This window comes from Melanerpes formicivorus, unplaced genomic scaffold (genome assembly GCF_026170545.1).
Source record: "Melanerpes formicivorus ecotype bairdi unplaced genomic scaffold, bMelFor1.0.p_v2 SCAF_126, whole genome shotgun sequence".
Taxonomy (NCBI): Eukaryota; Metazoa; Chordata; class Aves; order Piciformes; family Picidae; genus Melanerpes; species Melanerpes formicivorus.
In genome coordinates this window covers 276,965-297,223 of record NW_027142478.1, presented here as the reverse complement: position 1 = coordinate 297,223, position 20,259 = coordinate 276,965, and the positions used below count along the sequence as shown (strand labels likewise).

At 54.8% G+C, this 20,259-nt stretch overlaps 1 protein-coding gene across 1 annotated transcript; it reads left to right on the top strand.

Annotated features, from left to right (window-relative positions):
- Positions 1-10,478: 10,478 nt before the first annotated feature.
- LOC137456507 (olfactory receptor 14A16-like) lies at positions 10,479-11,399 on the top strand (the record flags this gene model as incomplete). Its single annotated transcript, XM_068167971.1, has 1 exon — positions 10,479-11,399. A coding segment is annotated over one exon (921 nt), but the record flags the coding sequence as incomplete, so codon positions are not given.
- Positions 11,400-20,259: the final 8,860 nt, after the last annotated feature.

Genomic DNA, 20,259 nt, shown 5'->3' with positions numbered 1-20,259 from the left:
GTGGAGTTTCCTTCTCTGGAGACTTTCAAAACCCACCTGGGTACACTCCTGTGTGGACTACACTAATTGATCCTGCTTTGGCAGGGGGGTTGGACCTGATTGTTTCTTGAGGTCCATTCCAACCTCTAACGTGATACTGTGATATTGCCCACACAGGTACAGCTCTTTGGTTGTGGTTAATGTGTTTCACAAAATACACATTCAATACAACTTTGTTTAATCAAGCCAGAATATTTTAAACATTGATTCAGTTTAGGAAAGAGCTAATGCCTCAAGGGCAGTGCACCTGCAAGGGGAATCTATGGCTGCTACAGAGGCAGCCAGCACAGAGCTGTACAAAGAGACTTGATAGGAATCAGCCTTTGTGCTCAGGGCACTGCTGCCTGGGACCTTTTTGGACATTGCAGCTCTAACCCAAAGCACACAGTGCCCTTTGCCTTCAAGGGACTCTGTGGCTCGCACAAAGCTTCACAAACAGGCTGTATAGGAATTAAGCTTTTGTGCACAGGGCACTGCCACCTGGGACCTTTTGGACACTGCAATTATGATCCAAAACACAGAGTGCAGTCTGCACAAGTGAAACAAAGAAGAGAAGATGGTGCTCAGCAGAGGAGCTGTGCAGAGTGTGTGTGTGGAGGGGAGAAGCAGTCTCCCCCTGGAGCGGAATTTCTCTGTGAGCGGATAGGCAGCTCCTCTCAGCTTGGGCTGCAGCAGCTTGTTGGGGCTCTGAGTGAGTAGCTACTGGCTCACAGGACATGGGGAGGCTTGCTGGCTGGGCAAGAGGTTTGCAGTTCTCCAGTGCTCAGTGTGGGACGAGAGGTTCTCATTCATCTCGCCATGGCTCCAGAAGCTTGCACCAGCACCTCAGGTGTCACAGGTGGAGCAAAGCAGCTTTCTGGCTGCAGACTTGGGCAGCAGGCATGCAGAGGCTGCTTTCCAATCCAGCACCATTCACCAGCTGCAGCTACAGCATGTTCTGGTTTCACGTGGACAAAATAGGTTTTGGGGAACCCCAGGGCTCCTTGGTACAGCAAGGGAGAGTTGTTTGCCATCTTGGCTTGGATTAATAAGGTGCTGGAGACAATAATGGCCAATGGCAGAAGAGAAAGAAAGAGAGGAACAAGAGAGTTCAACCTACAGAATAAAGTTTGCCCAACCCATGGGAAGCTGCACAGGGAGTCCATAAGCATGGCAGATGGCCAGGCACAGCTGCAAACTGTGCACTTTCTTTCCCTCAACCACAGGACCTGCCTAGACAAGCCTGGGCCTGTCCAGCTTTGCAGACTTACCAGCACCTTGTACTTGGTCTAGTTTTGTGCTGAACACACCAGATCCATGGGGAGGGGGTGCAAGGGAGTTTGTGTTTGGGCATGTTCAGACTTGTACCTCCAGGACAAGCACGTGTAAGCTTTGGAGTGATCCATTCTGTGTCCATGCAGGTTATTAAAGGATCCTGTTGAATGGCTACATGAGTTATTTTGATTTCCTCACTTGACCTTCAAGAATCTCCCCACACCCTTCCCTTCAAGGACACCTCCCTGGAGTGGGCACATCGCTCCAGCCCTCCCCTGGGAAGAAATGTCCCCAAAAGTGGCCTTTGGGGAAAGAAAGATCAAAGAAAATCCAGCGAGAGAAAATACTTTATTAGGGTTGGGGTTTCCATTCTAATTAGGCATTATCCTTGGGATGAAGTTTTCCTTATCCCTCTAGGAAACCCAAAGTGTTGAGGAACAAACAGCCAAATCCCAGCCCAGCTGCACTGGTGGCAGCAGCTGTGCTGACTCAGCATTGTCATTACTCTCCTCAGCACTGGCTGGTGCTGAGAAGGGCAGGGGCACATTTGCTTCTGAGGAAAGAAGGTGTAAAAGAGGAGATTGCAGTTCAAGCTGCTGGAGAAGGCCCCCCAGGAGGGTCACGTTTGGCCTGGCAGTGCTGGGGTCAGTGTATTGCTGTGTCCCCTGGGGCACGCTGGTCACCAGTGTGGGGGTGAATATGCCAGGTGAGGGAGGAGCTGTAGATGAAGCCCTTGCTGCAGCCTGTGCAGGGGAAGGGCTGGCACCAGTGTGGGTGCAGCGGTGCTGGCTGAGGATGGCCATCTGGGTGGAGCTCTTGCCTCAGGCAGCTCAGAGGTGCAGCTGCTTCTGGCTGTGGACACAACAGTGCTGGATGAGGTTGGAGCTGAGGGTGAAGTTCATGCCGCAGTCACCACAGACAGAGGGCTGGGCACTGGGCTGGGGGTGGTGGGGCTTCAGCAGCTCCAAGCTGGGTGGGAAGCTTTGCCCACACTCAGGGCACTGATGTGGCTGCTTGGGTGGCACAGAGGGGCTGATATGGGTTTGACCTCTTCATCTTCCTCCTCCTTCTCTTTATTTTTCTCCTATTCTGTATAATCCTTCTCTTCCACGTCATCCCCTTTGTCCACCACATAATTATTGCCCTCTTCCTCCTAATCATCATATATTTCATCCTTGCTGTCCTCATCCATGTCTTCATCAACCACTTCTACTATTCCTTAAGGATGAACTTTGACTCTTCCAAATTATTCTTCAGGTGATTCTTCTCCTCCAAGATCTTGTCCAGGTCCTTCTGGGAGGCCATGCTGCTGAGAGGAATGGTCACCACTGTGCTCTTGGGCAAATGCTTGGGGACAAATTGACTGAGAAGTAAGGACACTGTGTGTGACTTCTTGCAATGGAAGGATCAGAGCCCTAACTCTTGTGCTGAGTCCCCTGGCTGTAGTGCTGATGCGGCTGACAGCCCCAGGATGTAGCCATCCCAACCATCCCCCTCTGGCCATGCAACTGATACCTGACCACCTGGGGCTCAGGGAGGTGAACTCCTAAATTCCCAGCACAGCCAATGACCCTCAAAGCTCTACAAGTGGTGAAGTGTGGTTTGGGAGGAGGGTCTGGAGAGGGTTGGGAGGTGCTCAGGGGTCAGCTGGAGCCTGGGATCTTGCTGCTGTCCCAAAGTTGGGTTCTTTACCTTCTGGCCTGTTCCAAGGAGCAGATCTGCAAACTTTGCTCCTGCCCAGCACAAAGGAGCAGGGCTGATGGAGAGAAAAGAAGGATATGAGCCCAGGCAGAGAGAAGCAAAGGCTTCAGAGGAGAGGACTGACCTGCAAGGAATGACTCAGCCCTGAGCAGGGGTCTCCCAGCCTTGCACTTCCCTCCCTATGGCTTGGGGGTTTGTCACCTCCTGCCAGCTCAGTGCATCTGTGCTTGGATCACAGCCAACAGGGAGGTGATAGAAAACTCTGACAGTCAAAAACTTCAGGGTCTGTGCAAGTGGCAAAAGATCCCAGGATGATTCAGCATCCAAGGTTCTCCAGATCAGAGAAACACCTGATGAAAGTCAAGGATCTCCACCTCTAAATACAGTGATGCTAAACCCAGACCTCTCCTGGATCACAGCAGCTGTGTCCAGCATCTCCCCCAGTCAGACATCTCTCAGGCACAATCTGCACCAAGGGCCAGCACCAAGTCAGACTGCTCCAGGCTCAGTTCTCATCCTCTGAGAATGTTGAAGCTTTGTGAGTGTTTGCCCTGAGCTCCAGCAGAATGAAACTGAACTCCAGGGCAGCCTCTCTGCCAGCCACTACTCCACCTCTTTGTGTCTTTGGACAGACACCTTTCCTGTCACCATGTTGGGGGGCTCTATGTTCCACTAGAAGCAACCAGCTCTGTCCCTGTGTCTGTGTGCTTGGTGCTTCTCTCCAGGCATAGCCATAGAAAGAGATTTAAATTCAGGATTGGTTCATGAGGAAGGGCTGCTAGGATCCAACCTTTTCATCTGCTTCTCACTCTCAAGAACTCTTGACTGCCTGAGAAATCACAGCCATGGCAGAACTTGTTGGCTTTGCCTCATCCTTGTGGACAGGCAAGCTGCTGAAAGACAGCTTGTGCTGAGTAGATGGGTCCAGAGAGCTTGGATTGCTGAGGGAAGTCTCTCAGCCTTGGCTTTGCTTAGCTTCCAAACAGCAACAATTCCTCTGTGGCTGTGTGCAGGCAGTTCTCTAAGGAGAGCAGGGGGCAGCTGGTGCCATGGAGCTGTGAGCTCCAGCTGCAGAGAGCAGTGGAGAAGTCTGATGCAAGGAGCAGGGATGGAAGGCCCAGGTGGGCAGGGACAGAAATGGGGAGTTTGGGGAGGGTGAGGAGCAAAGTTGTCCACTCAATGTCAGCCCTCAAAGGACAGCTTCTCCTCCCAGTCCAGACCTCCTGAGCAGACAGCCTGCATCATTCTGGCTTGGTGGATGCTGCTGTCACCTCTGCCCTCATCTGAGAAAGAATCAAATAGTTTACCAGCAAAATCTGAGCTTTGTGAGGTGCACTTGGAAATTTGGAAGGAAACAACAAAGACACAAAGAGCTCCTCAGGGCACTTGGGGATCATTCCATGAACCTCAGGTACTGAGAAAAGAGTGAAGAAACTGTGCAAGAAGCAAGAAGCAAAACACAAAGTACCTTGAAGCATTGGTTGGCCCCACTGAGGCTTGTTACTGCCAAAGCCTCCCCAGGGACTCGTTAGAGCAGCTCAGGAGAGGCTGTGATTGCAGCAGACAAAGGCAAAGTGCAGGAGAGCAAACTCTGGCTCTGGTTTGTGCAGCACAAAGGCCAAGGCCTGAGCACAGCCCCTGGGCAGGCAGATCCTGTCCCTCATGTGTGGGTCAAGGCTCTTCAGGTGCAGTGGGGGTGGGGTGTGGGTTTCATAGCAGCATAGCATGGCCTAGGTTGGAAGGGACCTCAGAGCTCCTCTGCTCCAACCTCCCTGCCATAGGCAGGGATGCCTCTCCAACAGACTCAGCTGCTCAAGGCCTCATCCAGCCTGGCCTTCAACACCCTCAGGAGAGGGCATCCTACCTGGACAGCCTATTCCACACTCCCACAACCCTCATACTGAAGAACGTCTTCCTAAGAGCCAGTCTAAACCTCCTTTTCCTCACCTTCAAACCTTTCCCTCCTCTCCTGTCACCAGACACCCTCATGAAAAGTCCCTCTCCAGCCTTCCTTTAGGATCCCTGTAGGGTTTGTGATGCTGAGTAGAGGACAAGGGCCTGACAGTCCCCACCCGTCCTGGGGCTGTGGAAAGAGGCAGTGAGGACCTCCCAGTGCCTTAGGACAACATCTCCTCACAGGACTCTGGGGCAGAGTATTGCTATAGTCAAGAGGGCACAGCCTTGTCTTCTCTTCATCACTGCCACCACTGCCATTGCCCTTTGCCAGCTCTCCCACAGCTTTGTCCTGCACTGTCTCACAGCTGCTTCTCCTGCCCTGCAGGCTGGAGACCCTCATCTCACTTCCCCACCTTGGCCTTTCCATGCCTTCACTGACACCTGCCCACACTCTGCTCCTTGGGACACAAAGAGAAGGACTGATCCCAGACTCCTCCTGGAGAACTTCCCAGGCCACAGCACTACCCTTTGAGAGAGGTTTCTTGCTCCTCATGGCCAGTCTCCACCTGCCAGGCTGCACCATCTGGCACTGTTCCTCTCTCCTGCTCTTTCCTACCTCATCAGGAGCTCCCAAGGCTGCTGGCCTTGCAGTTTCTTGGACAGACAGCACCAAGCCCTGTGCCTGCTGCTGTCCCATCAGGTACTCAGGCAGCAGAGACACAGCAACCAAGCCATCAGCCCCTTCCTGCAGTCAGCCCAGGCCCTTTGGCAGAGGGCATCTCCCAGATCACTGTGCCCATCTGCCAGCCAGGAGCCCAGGGCTGCCCTATCAGCTGCTGCAGACACAACTGACCTCACAGTCCCTTTCCCAGCTGTGTTCCTGCTGTTGGCTAATCCTCTCAGGAGGCAGAAGTGGCCTCACCTCCCCCTTCACAGTCCTTGGCTCCCTACTGAATGGTGAGTTCCTGAGACACAACTGAGCACAGGATTGCACACTCAGCCCTCAGCCTCCTTGTGGCCAGAGCCTGAGCAGATCAAAGTTTCACCAGATGCATCTGGGAGATTTCCTACCAAGGCTTTGAGTGGAGAAGCTGCTGGCTCTGTCCTGCTGCATGTGTGGAGCAGACTCCTGCACATCCTCTTGTCCAATGATCCTGCTCAGGGCAGGCTTAAGCAGATGAGGTCCCTCAAGGGCTGTGCCCTGATTGGCTTCATCTCCAGAGGAGCTGCAAAGGCCCTGGCTCAGATGGTGCAGGGAGTTCATAAAGACATTCCCCAGTGCTGGCCCAAGGGCTTGCCCTGAGGGATGCCACTGGGAAGTGTCTGCCAGGAGGACTCTCCACTGGTGACATTTGGGCTTCCTCCACCACCCAGCCACCACTTCATCCATTTCTGCACTCCATCTCTCAGCAGTCTGGCTCTAAGGAGGCTATGGGGGACCATGGCAAAGCCCTGGCTAAGCTCCAGGCACAAAACATCCCCTTCTTGCCCCTACCCATATGGCTTCAGCAATACCTCTCTTGTCCTGCAAGGGCCTGCAAACGGCTGCAGAGGTGTCTGAGCCTTCACCTTCCCAGGGACTGTGCTGAGGGTGACCACCTGCAATGTTCCCCTTCCTCCTTTTTGGTGTTCTTGAAGAGGCCTTTTCCAAGGAGCCCAGAAGCTCTGGAATGGCTCTGTGCACATCTCAGGGCACAGTCCAGCAAGGGTGATGTGAGCAGACAGCAGCCTGCCCAAGCCATCTGAGATGAATCTCCCTGGGCCTGTAGGGTTTGTTCTGGAGTGACACACAGCAATGTCCCAGCTCTCTCAGGTGTCCACATCTGAGCTGGCCTCATGGACCCCTAATGGTGTGTGGGATGTTCAGAGACAGAGTCTTTCCCCATCACTCACACAGACCCTGCCCTGCAGCAGTCAGAGAGTCTCCCTGGCCTCCTGCTGCCCCTGCCAGAGGCTGGGAGGGGCTCCTCACACCTCCAGTACCTTGGCACCCCCAGCAATAGCTGATGGTGTTTGCTCACTCAGGTTCACCTCAGCTCATCTGCTGACATCTCATCTGCACAATGCAAACAGGCACTGCTGACCTCCTGAGCCCATGTCCTCCTGTGGAGGGACAAAGAGTCTATCCAAGCTGAGGAGTGAGGCTGCTGCTGGAAATGGGGGTTGTGAAGGCTAGTCTAGGATGACTGCCCTGGGACAGCTTCCCCAGGGTGTCCAGTGAACACAGACACAGTCCAGACCCTTCTCTGCTGATCCTTCAGGTCACTTGCAGGAGGCCTGGCTGTGTGAGGACACTGCTGTGTGCCCCAGCCCTGCACACTCACACACTTTAGCTGTTCCCTGCTGTTTGCATCTCGTGGACAATTTCTTGGGCATGCTCTTGAAGGAAACTTTGGAAGAAGTCCTAAGCCTTCAGACACTGCCCCAAGCAGATCACCTGTCTGTGTGGAACTGCTCTTTTGGAGGCCATCTGAGCCAAAGAAGTTCCCATGGCCTGTGTCTGCCTGTGGTCATGGGACTGCCACACAGCAGGATGGTGTCCAAGCTGCCAGAGCACTCAGGCCTTGCCCCAACACAGGGACTCAGCAGGAGAGGGTGGAAGTGGAATGAGAACAGCCCTGGAAAAACAAGTGCGGGCAGGATGCTGTCAGAGCAGTCCTGGCTTTGGAGCACAGGGCAGGAACAGTGCTCTGGATTCCCCTGGGGTTCACAGGGCATGGAGCGGTGGAGATGGCGACTCCTCTTCTCTCCCACAGCAGCAGGGTCACACAGCAATGCAGCTAAATGCTGCTCCTGCTCTGTGCAGCTCCTCAGTCTGCTGCTTCAGGCTGAGGCAGATGTTTGCACTGCTGGACTCGGCTATGTCCCTCCCTGGCAACTGGGCAGATCTCACCCTCAGGGGTCCAGTCCTCTTGAAGGCACATCGGGCACTTGGTCTCTTTGTTGTCCTATGACCACCACATTTCCATCTTCAAAGACCTTGGAGAGTGCCCAAAGATCTCCCAAGATGTGCTTGGGAGGCCTCAGGCACATGACCAGTAGATAGAGACTGAAGGCCATGGGCTCAATGGTGTGAAGAGTGAGGACAGGAGCAGAGTAGCCTGAGAGTGCTTGGGGAGTGGTTTGAGACACGGAGAAGCTTTTCTGCACAGTGACAAAGTGCAAGAGAAAGAAACAAAGCCACAAAGTGCAGCTGGGGAGGTCCAGACTGGGCATGAGGAGAAAGAAATGTCACTGCAAGACATCCCCCAGGAGCAGCCTGGAGCACTCCAAGGCTTGGAGTTTCAAGGAACACCCAGGGAGGATGGAGAGAGAGCAGCAAAGGAAGGTGCCAGCAAGGTGGGGCAGCTGGCTGGGTGACTACAGCCTGCAGGGAAAGAGGCTCAGCTGATGCAGCAGCAGAGGACAGCCTGAGGGGCAGATGACAGAGGGCTGTGGGAGAGCTGAAAGGCTCCTGGCAGAGCCAAGCTCTTCCTGCCTTTGGTTCTGGCTGTGGTCTGTGTCATTGATGCCTCTGAGGAGACAACTCCTCCTTGCAGCCCTGGTGCCTCATTGCCTCCTTGTGCATCCTCAGGAGCCTGGGAGGGGTTGTGCCATAGTCCTGCCCTTGGCATTGCTCCTCTCCACATCCCACTGCTCCAGGAATCACCCTGAGGGGTGAGTGAGGGACAGGATCTGCCTGTCCAGGAGCCAGGGCTCAGGGCTTGACCCTTTGCATTGATGAAACACCTCCAGGTTTGCTCAGCATCAGAGACATCTTCCTCTGCTTGTCCTGACCTCTCAGCACTGCCTCCACTTCTCTGCTCCAACCACAGCCTGCAGACACTTTCCCAGCAGTGTCCTCACTGGGACCCATCAACAAGAGAAGAAACTTCAGAGTTTGACTTAAGCTTCTGGAGAGGTTTCATCATCTTCCTCTCAGTCTCTGATGTTTACCTGGCACCAAAGCCACCAGAGGGTCATTAAAATGCCCTTGGGTTGGTCCTCTGCTGCTCAGCTGAGCTGAGCTCCATGGCTGGAGGGAGCTGCTGGAAAGTAGGCAGCAATGAAAAGTGTCAGCTGTGCCCAGGAGCAGCTCCTCTGCTCTGCACAGCAGGGCTGAGGGCACTGCCAGTGGATCTCAGGAAGATGAAGAAGGCAGAGAGAGCTTCGAGGTGTCCAGAGGGTGACTGAGAGCTGTCAGGAGGAGAAGTCACTGCAGGCACTGACACGGTGAGTCTGTGGGGGCAGGGCAGTGCAGGTGCAGCTCCTGGAGGCATCTCCTAAAGCTGGCAGAGCCACAGCTGGTGGGGGCTGGAAGGAAATCTTCCTCTCCAGAGGCTCTTTTCAGGCTTTTCTGAAGAGCTGTGGAGCCCTGGGGTGCAGGCAGGGGTGGTGAGGGCTGTCCTTCAGAGCAGGGTCCCTGCAGCCCAGGGGCTGTGTGCTGGGGCAGGGACTCTGCTGCCTGCCAGGCTCAGCTCTCAGCCTGCCCAGGGAGCTCCACACAGTGCTGTGGGGAGTAGCTATGAGTGGCAGGAGACAGCCCTGGCAGGGCAGGGCAGGGCAGGGTCCTTCTGCTGTGGAGAGGGAGCTGTGTTGTCCAGAGCTGCTCACAGTTCTAGCTCACCCCTGAGCATTTCTGAGGAGGCTTTCTAGAAGAGCATCAAGGCAGCATTTTCGTGGCAGGGAAGGAGTCTTGAATGTTGATCCCCTTGGTGTGCTGGGAGGGCAGTGTGAGACTAGAGTTTGTTTCTCCACTCTGGAGAAGGCTCTCATCAGCCTTCGAGCAGCTCCTGAGCCCTGAACAGCCAGAGCTGCCCCGGGGCAGTGTCCTGCTGCTGGGAGGGGTCTGCAGGGCAGAGCTGAGCACACAGCAGGTGGGAAGGGCTCTGTCACCAGGGACAGGGAGGAGAGATGGGCACAGAGAAGCAGCTCCTGGCAGGGACAGGTGCTGGCAGCAGGGACTTGGGCAGTGAGGGGAGAGGGATTTGCTGGCAGAGATGCCCTGGCAAGGGGGATCAGGCACCTCTGTGCCATTCTCTGCACTGCAGACACATTTCCCAATGCAACCTTTTGCTCTCCTCTTCTACCCAGCAGAGGCAGTGCCCTCAAAGCTATGGGCTCCAGGTCAGGAGTCACAACCTTGGCAGCTGACATTGATCTGAAGGCTCCTGGAGTGTTCACACAAAAGGATGACAAAAGCTCTTCAGTTCCATCCTGTGAGCTGCATAGAGCAGAGCTGGGGAAGGAGAAGGCTTCACCCCCAGCCCCTCTGCCTTTCTCTCTTCCCTTCACTGTCTCTGCAGCACTGCAGAGCTGGTCCCTGTTTCTCCACCTCTCCATGGGACTCATTCCCTGGGCTTGGGCTGTTGGTCACTTTCTGCTCTGACTCCAGAAGAATCTTCATGGCAATTCTGGGTCTCTGCTGCATGTGAAGCTGTGATGAGCTCTGCCATGGATTGGTAGTGATGGGGAATGAGCTGATCCATTCCTCATGCAGCTCAGGGACAGGAGTTACAATGAGGCTGAGAGAAGTGTGCCCTAACTTGTCACTGCCTTTCCCTCCTTGGACAGGTCTCCATGGCCAGAGGCAGCAGATGGCCAACAGCAGCTCCATCACTCACTTCCTCCTCCTGCCATTCCCAGGCACAAGGCAGCTGCAGCTCCTGCACTTCTGCCTCTTCCTGGCCATCTACCTGGCTGCCCTGCTGGGCAATGGCCTCATCATCACCACCATAGCCTGGGACCACCACCTCCACACCCCCATGTACTTCTTCCTCCTCAACCTCGCCCTCCTTGACCTGGGTGCCATCTCCACCACTGTGCCCAAATCCATGGCCAATTCCCTGAGCAACACCAGGGACATCTCCTATGCAGGATGTGTTCTCCAGGTCTTCTTTTTCATATTCCTAATTGCTGCAGAGTATTTTCTCCTCACCACCATGTCCTACGATCGCTATGTTGCCATCTGCAGACCCCTGCACTATGAGACCCTCCTGGGCAGCAGAGTTTGTCTCCACCTGGCAGCAGCTGCCTCGGCCTGTGGCTTTCTCACTTCTCTGCTGCACACAGCCAATACATTTTCCCTGCCCCTCTGCCAGGGCAATGCTGTGCAGCAGTTCTTCTGTGAAATCCCCCAGATCCTCAAGCTCTCCTGCTCCACATCCTACCTCAGGGAGGTTTGGCTTATTGTGGTCAGTACCTGTTTATTATTTCTCTGTTTTGTGTTCATTGTGGTGTCCTATGTGCAGATCTTCAGGGCAGTGCTGAGGATGCCCTCTCAGCAAGGATGCCACAAAACCTTTGCCACCTGCCTCCCTCACCTGGCTGTGGTCTCCCTGTTTCTCAGCACTGGCTCCATTGCCTACCTGAAGCCCTCCTCCATCTCCTCCCCAGCCCTGGACCTGGTGGTGTCAGTTCTGTACTCAGTGGTGCCTCCAGCAGTGAACCCTCTCATCTACAGCCTGAGGAATCAGGAGCTTAAGGCTGCCCTCAGCCAACGGATCCCTGGATGCTTCCAGAAGCAATAAACTCTTTGTCTTCTCCTGCAGAGCAGTTCTGATGTCACTTAGTGCAGGCCCAGCCTGGCTGCTCAAGTTCTGGCTGCTGCTGGAGGTGTTCCCCTTGTGAGAACGTTGTTCCCACACAAATGTCTTTCTTCAGACCATTTCTGGTTCAGTGTTGTCCTGTCTGGTGTGACTCAGAGGCTGCAGACATGAGGAGCTGTGCTCCCTCTCAGTTCAATACATTAAAGGACCCTGCAGGGAGTTGTTTCTCTGAGTTTTTTCCTCCAAGGTTTCTGTGGAGCTGCAGAGCAGTGCCTGTGTGCAGAGGTGGAGGGGGAGAGTCTCAGCACAGCAGCAGTGCCAGGCAGCCCCAGAGCTTTTGCTGTCTTGAGCTGCTCTTTCTTCCCTGAGTGAGGCCTGAGTGCTCTGGCAGCTTGGGCACTGTGCTATTGTGTGTCAGTGCTGGGACTGCAGGCAGGGACAGGGCAGGGCTGCCTGTGGAACAGAGCTGGGCTGCAGAACAGCACTGCCATCAGAACAGGAGGTCTCCTCATGCCTTCATATCCCAACCCCCTCCCATTACAAACTGAACCTACTCAGAATCCAACTTGGATACCCTGATCCCCTTCCAGTATAAACTCAGTCCAAACATGGTTCCTTTAACCCCTCCCAGTACAGATGTGGCCTCATCCCAGTACAAACTGTATCCTGCTGTCCTCTAGCACTACAGCCTGGGTCCCAGCCCAACACAGAATGTATCCCCCAACTCCCTTCCCAGTACCATCTGCATCCACCCCAGTACAAACTGCACACCCTCATGTACTCCCAGTACGACCTGTACCCTGTGCCAGTCCAAACAGGATCCCTTTCATCTCTCCTGCTACACATTAGGGCATATCTCAATAAAAAGTGGATCTCCTTATCCTCTCCCAGTTCAGACTGGACCCTCTTCCAGTACAAGATGCATTCCCTGGGCCCATTCCACTACAGTCTGGTCTCCACATATTACAATCTGGATGAAGTTGTGGTCCTGGCTGTGCCCAGCACATCCCCAGCAGTGCCACTGAGCCTGCTCTCACTGTACGACGAGCTGGAGCCAGGCATCACAGTGACAATGACTGAGGCCTCACAGGCACTGGTGCCCAGGGTGGCCCTGTACACATACTTGCCAGAAGCAGCTTCCATGACATGGGGCACACGCAGCCGGGAGCCCAAGACCTGGGGTTGGGGACAGCCATCAGTGTCACAGGGTGGGGGATAGGGCAGGGCTTGGGGTGCTGCTTTTGCTGCCCAGGCCCTACCTGGTGCTCAGCAGGCAAGGAGCCACCATAGCTGTACCAGGTAATGGTGCTGGAGCCAGGTCCTGCCACCACGCAGTCAAGGTGCAGGTTCTGGCCCTCAGTGACAGATGGGGATGAAGACTCCATGTGGTTGGCACTTGCATCCCTGCCAGGGGGCATCTGGGTGGGTTATGGTCCTACTAAAAGCATCCCTGTACCATGACAGGGTCTTGCCTGATTCACCTGATCTCTTCCTCTGACAGGATGAGTGATTGTTGGATGAGGGCAAGGCTGTGGCTTTCCAAAAGCCTTTGATACTGTTCCTCACAGAATTCTCCTGGGCAAAGTGTCTGCTTCTAGCTTGGATGAGCAATGCTCTGCTGGATACAGCCCTGGCTGGGTGAAAGGGCCCAAAGAGTGGTGCTCAGTGGAGTTAAATGCAGCTGGTGGCCAACAGTCACAAGTGGTGTTCCTCAGGGCTCAGTGTTGGGACCACTTCTGCTTAACATCTTTATTGATGACCTTGATGAAGACACAGAGTGTGTCAGCAGTGAGTCAGCAGATGACACCAAGTTAGGTGGCAGAGTTGATCTGCATGAGGGTAGGAAGGCTCTGCAGAGGGACTTGGATAGATTGGATCCATGGCCAATGTTACCAGGAGGAGTTTCAAGAAGGCCAAGTGCCAGGTCCTGCACTTGGGTCACAACGACCCCAAGCAATGCTCCAGGCTTGGGGCAGTGTGGCTGCAGAGCTGTCTGGCAGAAAGGGACCTGGGGGTGCTGATGGACAAGCAGCTGAATAGGAGCCAGCAGTGTGCCCAGGTTGCCAAGTAAGCCAAAGGCATCCTGGCTGGGATCAGAAATGCTGTGTCCAGCAGGAGCAGGGAGGTGACTGCCCCCTGGTACTCAGCTCTGGTGAGGCCACACCTCGAGTGCTGTGTCCAGTTTTGGGCCCCTCCATCCAAGAGAGATGTGGAGGTGCTGGAGCCAGGGCAGAGGAGGGCAAGGAGCTGGGGAAGGGCCTGAAGAATAAATGTGATGAAGAGCAACTGAAGGAGCTGGGGATGGTTAGTTTGGAGAAGAGAAGGCTAAGGGGAGACCTCATGGCTCTCTACAACTATCTGAAAGGAGGTTGTGGAGAGGCTGCTGCTGGTCTCTTCTCACAGGTCATTAGTGACAGAACAAGAGGGAATGGCCTCAAACTAGGACTCGGAAGGTTTAGACTGGATAATAGGAAAAAAATGTTCCCAACAATAGTGGTCAGGGTCTGGAATGTGCAGCCCAGGGAGGTGGTGGAGTCATCAACCCTGGAGGTGTCTCAAGGCGGTTTGGATGTGGTGCTTGGGGACATGGCTTAGGGGTGACCCTTGTAGAGTAGTGTTATTGCCTGGACTTGGGGATCTTGAGGGTCTTCCCCAACCTGAATGTTTCTGTGATTCTGTGAAGGACTGAGAGCCCTGGGGCTGTTTAGTCTGGAGGGGAGAAGCCTGAGAGGGGATCTGATCAGTGGCTATCAATATCAGAAGGAGGTGTCAGATGAAGGTGCCAGGCTCTTGGCAGTGATGCCCAGTGACAGGACAAGGAGCAATGGGTGCAAGATGGAACACAGGCGGTTACACCTCAGCATGGAGAGACTCTCCTGTGTTGTGAGGGTGCTGGAGCCCTGGAGCAGGCTGCCAGAGAGGTTGTGGAGTCTCCTTGCCTGGAGGTTTTCCAACCTGTCTGGATGTATTCCTGCGTGACCAACCTTGGGTGATCCTGCTGTGGCAGTGGGCTTGGACTGGAGGATCTCTGGAAGTCCTTTCCATCCCCTCATATTCTGTGATTCTGTGATTGAAGCCCTCCCAGTTCAGACTGGCCTCATCAGGACACCAGAACCGCACCTCAGTTCTGGCCTGAGCCCAGCCCTCAAAGGCATCTCTGAGCCTGCAGCCTTCCCTTGGACACTTCATCCCCAAACCTCCTTCTTGTGCTCTGACCCCTCTTTTATATCCCCTCCTACCCTTGAGTGACTCCGCTTGGCACAGGGCAGGGGCTGGGACCTCCCAGAGCAGTATCAGAAGAGGAGCAGGAGTTGAGCTGTGGCTGAGCAGCTGATGGACACAGGGAGGAGATGAGTGGCAATGCCATGGGCAGCTTAGCTGTGCTTCAGGTACTTCTGCACAGCAGCAGGCCCAGGGCTGGGCTGGGGACTGTGCCATCCCTTGTGCCTGCCAAGCTGAGAGGCAGCAGCAGGGAGGTGCCTTGGTTGTTGCTTTGGAGCTGAAGATTCTGCTCTGTCCCCAGGCAGAAAGGCCTCTGGCAGGGACCATTGCCAATGGCCTGGGATGGAGCAGAGGCTGAGCAGAGTGCAGAAGGCCAAGTGCAGCTGGGCTGTGGTAGGAGGATTGTGGCCACCCAGACAGACGAATTGTCCTCCCCTGCACTCAGCACTGCTGTGACCACATCTGGATTCTTAGTGCCTGGCTTTGGGACTTCTGCTCTGAAGGACTTTTGAAGAGCCTGAGAGGCTTCAGAATATAGCTGGAAAGATTGGGGTAGAGAGCCTGAGGGACTGGGGTTTCTGTAACCTGGTGAAGTTCAAGCTCAGGGCACTACAGATACAGTGTGCACCTGCTCGAAATCTGGGGATGATGCAGCTTCTGGTGGTTGTGGGATAGGAAGACAACCTCCATAGAGTGCAAATATTAGGGTTCAGAGTGGAGGAGTCCTGGTTTGAGGCCAGGCAGATCTTCTCTTGCTCCTAAGAGTGTACAGGAGGTAAGGACAAAGAAAAGTCACTCAGAGGGGATCCTTGTGGTCCAAGAGGCCCTGGCTCTGTGTTTCAAGAAATGGCCATGGAGAGCACAGACAGAGCAGGGAGGGTACAGAAATGTCATGGTGAGAGCTGCTAGGAAAGCAAGATGGGTGTCAAGAGCATGAAGGGAAAGAGCTGCAGGCATGGGGCAGTGTAGCACCACCTGCAAGGATGAAAGCTCAACAGGACTGAGGTCTTTCTCCTCCTCTCTATGGCAGTTGCCTCTCCTACCAAGGCCAGGGAGATGAAACTTTAGCTTGAGCCTCTCTGCATCTGACTGGCCAGGCTCTGTGGTCAGGGCTTGGCCTTTCTGCTGCAGAAACCAAACTCAGTGTGGGGGACAGTGTAGGACAACCTGTGGTGGGGATGGCAATGGGCACTGGCAAGGTTGGAAGTCATCAGGAGAACCCAAGGCTTTGCCTTCTTGGCTATGGCAACCATCCACCACCACCAAGGGATGTGAGGAGACTTCCTAAGGCACCAGGAGGTCCTCAGTGCCTCCTTAAACACCCCCAGGAAGGCTGGGGACTGTCATCCCCTTGTCCTTCTCTCAGCATCACAAACCCCACAGCCCACAGCACCTGAGGAGCCCTGACCCATACATGAGGGACAGGATCTGCCTGCCCAGGCACTGTGGTCAGGATTTGGCCTTTCTGCTCCATAAACCAAACCCAGAGTTTGCTCTTCTGCACTTTGCCTTTGTCTGCCTTCAATCATGGTCTCCATTGAGCTGCTCTAAGGAGCCCTTGGGAGGCTTTGTTGGTAATGCCCCTCAGTGGGGCCAATCAGTGCTTCAAGGCACTTTGTGTTTTCCTTCTGACTTCTGAAGAAGTTTCTTCAGTCTTCTCTCAGTACCTGAGGTTCCTGCAATGAGTCCCAAGTGCCCTAAGGAGATGTTTGTGTCTCTGCAATCTTCTCCAGGATTTCAAAGTGCACCTCACAAAGCTCATTTTTTTTTATGTCAAAGATAAAATGTTTTACTCCATTTCAGTTTAGAGCAGAGATGATAATTCCCCAAGTGACACTGACCCAGGCTGTCTCAGCAGGACATCTGCACTTGCAGGAACATCTGTCCTTCAGTCTGACATTGAATGGACAACTTGGCTCCTCACCCTCCCCAACCTCCCCATTGCTGTCACTGCCAAATGTAATGGGTTGGGGCAGACCCCCTCCCCACCACGCGCAGAAATAACGACTCAGACAAACGGATTGCAAAAGTGATGAAAAATTTAAATAGAACAGTGAGTGCGTGCGGAGAACTAGAAACACAGTGACAAGAGAGAGACCCAAAACAGACCCAGAGAAATCCCATTCCCACCTGAGGGTGCACCCAAACCCCCAGGGCTCCTCCTTTCCCCCCCCACTGCTAGGCTAGTCTCAGCTGGCCAGATCTGAGACTGCCCATCCCCCCGTGGCCTTGGGCCTAACCAGGCCCATGGCCGGGAGATCCCTCCCCCTGTTACCAGGTGTCGGGGAGGAAGAAAAGAGGAAGTGCCAGACCCTGCCGTGAGACTTATAGTGGTGCAAGGGTTCATGGTAGGAAATAACCTAATTTCCTGTGTCCACCCACTGGGCTGGACTTCTGGACACAGGAAACACCCCTGTAGCAGAGGGCAGTCAGCCCAAACTACGACAGGAGCCACCCCTTATTTCATATCATGGTCCCTGCACCCAAACGCATCATCAAATCAGAAAACTGATGACATGTCCGGCGAAGTCCGTGTCTTCATCTGGGCATCCACTCAGTCTCTCAGTCATGCTCAAGTGTCTATCCATTCCAGTTCTTCCTCCTTCATCCAGTGGAACCTCCCAGCGATGCAGAGCTCATTCTCCTGCGGTGCAAGTTCTCCATGGATCCGTTGGGCATCCTGGTCACCTGGAACAGCCTCACAACTTCTCAGCCAAGCCTCTACTTTTCACAAATCATCACTCGGCGGCATATTCTCCACCCCTGGGGCAGGCCAGTCGAAACCATCCAACCCACGACTGCCTTTTTCAATCCATCCAGGGTGCCGCAATCAACCGCTTCCAACTGCGGTCCAACTACACGGATGCTTGTCCGAGGCACTCCGCCCCCCCACTAGGCGTACCCGTACCAAGGCAAGACAGCATCCGGCTGCACACCCCCCCCTTGGAAAGGGAGGGGCTGCACCACAGCTCACTGAGAAGAAGGGAGGTGGAGCCAGGTGCTCGGCGCCAGTTTCGGAACTCGTCCGAAAAAGTCGGGGAAGAGACTAGGGCCGGCCCTGCCGCAGCCCGAGCGCACGGCCGGGTTCGCCGCCGCCGCTCGCCACGCAGCAGGGCTCCGCCCACCTCTGCCGCTGCGGCGCAGAATCAAAATCACCTCCACCCCTCGGACACTCAAACGGCTTCTCCAGCGAAAGCCATGCGCGCGTTCTCAGAGCCCTTGAAAACGGCTTTCCAGCTGGAGTCCCCGTCGGCCCCCCGGGGCTTCGGGAGCTGGCTCGCCCGCTCGCAGCGGCTGGCTCTATCCCCGCAGCGGGAACGGACCTGACTCTGATCTGCTCGCCGCTGCCCCTCCCCCACTTCACTGCCCGCCACGGAGGAGGGGCAGGTTCCGTGTTCTCAAGCGGTACCCCGATGCTGATGGTCGAGAACCACCCCTGCCTGAAATAGCAGGAGAGGGTCCGTGCCACTGGCAGCGCACCAGTTATCCCCCCACAGTCCACAAGAACTCACACGGTCGCCCCGGCAACATCACTTGAGCCCCCAACTGCCAAACCCAAACCGACGCCCAGAACTAAATTTAAACTCTCCATCCTTTGCAATCGATCTGCAGAGTGGGCACAACAGCCAGCCCCACGTTGGTGCGCCAAAATGTAATGGGTTGGGGCAGGCCCCCTCCCCCCACCACGCGCAGAAATGACGACTCAGACAAACGGATTGCAAAGGTGATGGAAAGTTTAAATAGAACAGTGAGTGCGTGCAGGAAAAAAACTAAAAATACAGTGACAAGAGAGAGAAACCCAAAAACAGACCCAGAGAAACCCATCCCTACCTGAGGGTACACCCAAGACCCTCAGGGCTCCTTCTTCCCCCTCCCATTGCTAGGCTAGTCTCAGCTGGCCAGATCTGAGACTGCCCATCCCCCCGTGGCCTTGGGCCTAGCCAGGCCCAAAGCCAGGAGATCTCTCCCCCATGTTACCGGCTGATGGAGGAGGAAGAAAAGAGGAAGTGCCAGACCCCACCACAAAACTTATAGTGGTGCAAGGGATCATGGTAGGAAATAACCTAATTTCCTGTGTCCACCCACTGGGCTGGACTTCTGGACACAGGAAGCACCCCGTAGCAGAGGGCACCCAGCCCAAACTATGACAGTGGCCTAACCAGAGCAGAGTACAGGGGCACTATGACCTCCCTGCTCCTGCTGGCCACACTATTCCTAATGCAGGCCAGGATGCCATTGGCCGTCCTGGCCACCTGGGCACACTGCTGGCTCATATTCAGGTGGCTGTCGATCAGCACACCCAGGTCCCTCTCTGTTTGGGAGTTCTCAGCCACTCCGACCCCAGCCTATAGCTCTGCATGGGATTGCCGTAGCCAAAGTGCAGCACTCAGCACTTGGACTTGTTGAAAGCCATCCCATTGGACTCTGCCCATCTGTCCAGTCGGTCGAGGTCCCTCTGCAGAGCCTTTCAACCCTCTAACTGACTAACATCTGCCCCTAACTTTGTGTCATCTGCAAACTTGCTGATGACTGACTCGACCCCCTCATCCAGATCATCGATAAATATGTTGAAGAGGACAGGGCCCAGCACTGATCCCTGGGGGACACCACTGGTGACTGGCCTCCAGCTGGATGTGGCACCATTCACTACCACTCTCTGGGCCCGGCCCTCCAGCCAGTTCCTAACCCAGCACAGAGTGTAATGGTCCAATCCACGGGCTGACAGCTTAGCCAGCAGTTTGCTGTGGGGGATGGTGTCAAAGGCCTTGCTGAAGCCCAGGTAGACCACATCCACAGGCCTCCCCACATCCACCAGGCGGGTCACCTGATCATAGAAAGAGATCAGGTTGGAGAGGCAGGATCTGCCCTTCCTAAACCCATGCTGGCTGGACCTGAGCCCTTGGCCATCCTTCAGGTGCGCAGTTATTGCCGCCAGGATAATCTGCTCCATCACTTTCCCTGGCACTGAGGTCAGGCTGACCGGCCTGGAGTTTCCAGGTTCCTCCATCCGACCCTTCTTGTGGATGGGGACCACATTGGCCAGTTTCCAGTCACCTGGGACCCCTCCAGTGAGCCAGGACTGGAGGAAAATGATGGAGAGTGGCCTAGCTAGCACATCCGCCAGCTCTCTCAGCACCCTAGGATGGATCCCATCTGGTCCCATGGACTTGTGGATATCCAAGTGGCTCAGCAGGTCCCGAACTAACTCCTCATGGATTTCCAGGGTATTACTCTGCTCCCCGACCCCAACGCCCAGCTCCGGAGACCACTCTTCCTGAACTCCTGCCTTGCTGTTAAAAATTGAGGCAAAGAAGGTGTTCAGGACCTCAGCCTTTTCCTCCTCTTCAGTCACCATGTTCCCCTCCAGAGGAGTTCTTCCTGCCCTTCTTCTTATTGTTAATATGTTTGTAAAAATGCTTTTTATTATCTTTGACTGAGGTGTTCAGCTTCAGTTCCAGCTGGGCCTTTGCCTCCCTAATTTTATTCCTACATAATCTAACAGCTGCCTTGAACATACCTCGAGAAGCCTTCCCCTCCTTCCAAAGGTGATAAAACCTCTTCTTCCCCCTTAAATCCTCCAGGAGCTGCTTGCTCATCCAGGCCGGTCGCCTTCCCCACC